This window comes from Buceros rhinoceros, unplaced genomic scaffold (assembly GCF_000710305.1).
Source record: "Buceros rhinoceros silvestris isolate BGI_N320 unplaced genomic scaffold, ASM71030v1 scaffold16000, whole genome shotgun sequence".
In the NCBI taxonomy this organism is placed as follows: Eukaryota; Metazoa; Chordata; class Aves; order Bucerotiformes; family Bucerotidae; genus Buceros; species Buceros rhinoceros.
Window position 1 is genome coordinate 5,554 of NW_010391430.1, and position 468 is coordinate 6,021.

General features: G+C 57.5%; 2 protein-coding genes across 2 annotated transcripts in view; one reads left to right on the forward strand and one right to left on the reverse strand.

Moving 5' to 3' along the window:
* The window catches only part of LOC104498377 (fibrinogen-like protein A), a gene marked incomplete at its 5' end in the record, with an annotated part of 1,059 nt that extends 940 nt beyond the window's left edge, over positions 1-119 (forward strand). The window contains one exon of the mRNA XM_010141745.1: positions 107-119. Within this exon, the coding sequence (XP_010140047.1) occupies positions 107-119 (13 nt within the window). The remainder of the gene's footprint in view (positions 1-106) is intronic.
* Positions 120-263: 144 nt separating this feature from the next.
* The window catches only part of LOC104498385 (fibrinogen-like protein A), a gene marked incomplete at its 5' end in the record, with an annotated part of 2,700 nt that continues 2,495 nt past the window's right edge, over positions 264-468 (reverse strand). The window contains 1 exon segment of the mRNA XM_010141756.1: positions 264-395. Coding sequence (XP_010140058.1) covers positions 264-395 — 132 coding nt within the window.

Genomic DNA, 468 nt, shown 5'->3' on the forward strand with positions numbered 1-468 from the left:
TGGCGAATAGGGCTGTTCCTGCATATCAAGAGCTGTTTTCTCTTCCTCTTCACTTGAAAAGTGGCAAAGCTCCTGCTTCAGCCGTTCACCGGTGGTGGGGTTTCAGCAATCACTATTAGAACAAGTTACAAACACTGCCGTTTCCAAGCATGTTACTTCTGGGGGGAAATTTGTGCTCAGAAACTAAAATCCTCCTGACCCAGCAAGGTCTTGTTCTCTTTTAGCTTTGGGGGTACAGATACTTCCGCAGAAAACCCCAGTCGTCACCCATAGCCTGATGTACGCTGCTCCGAGTGCAGGCAGCCCAGGAACACGTCCTCGCCCCCCGCTGCACTGTCCTCGCCCCCCGCTGCCACCCTGTGGCCACCAGGAGCCCCGTGGCCCCCAGCTCCCTGCTGCAGGGAGCCAAGACTGAGCACCATGGGGCTGCCCCAAGACCCTGCTCCCCACAGGGCTCCCCAAGCCCCG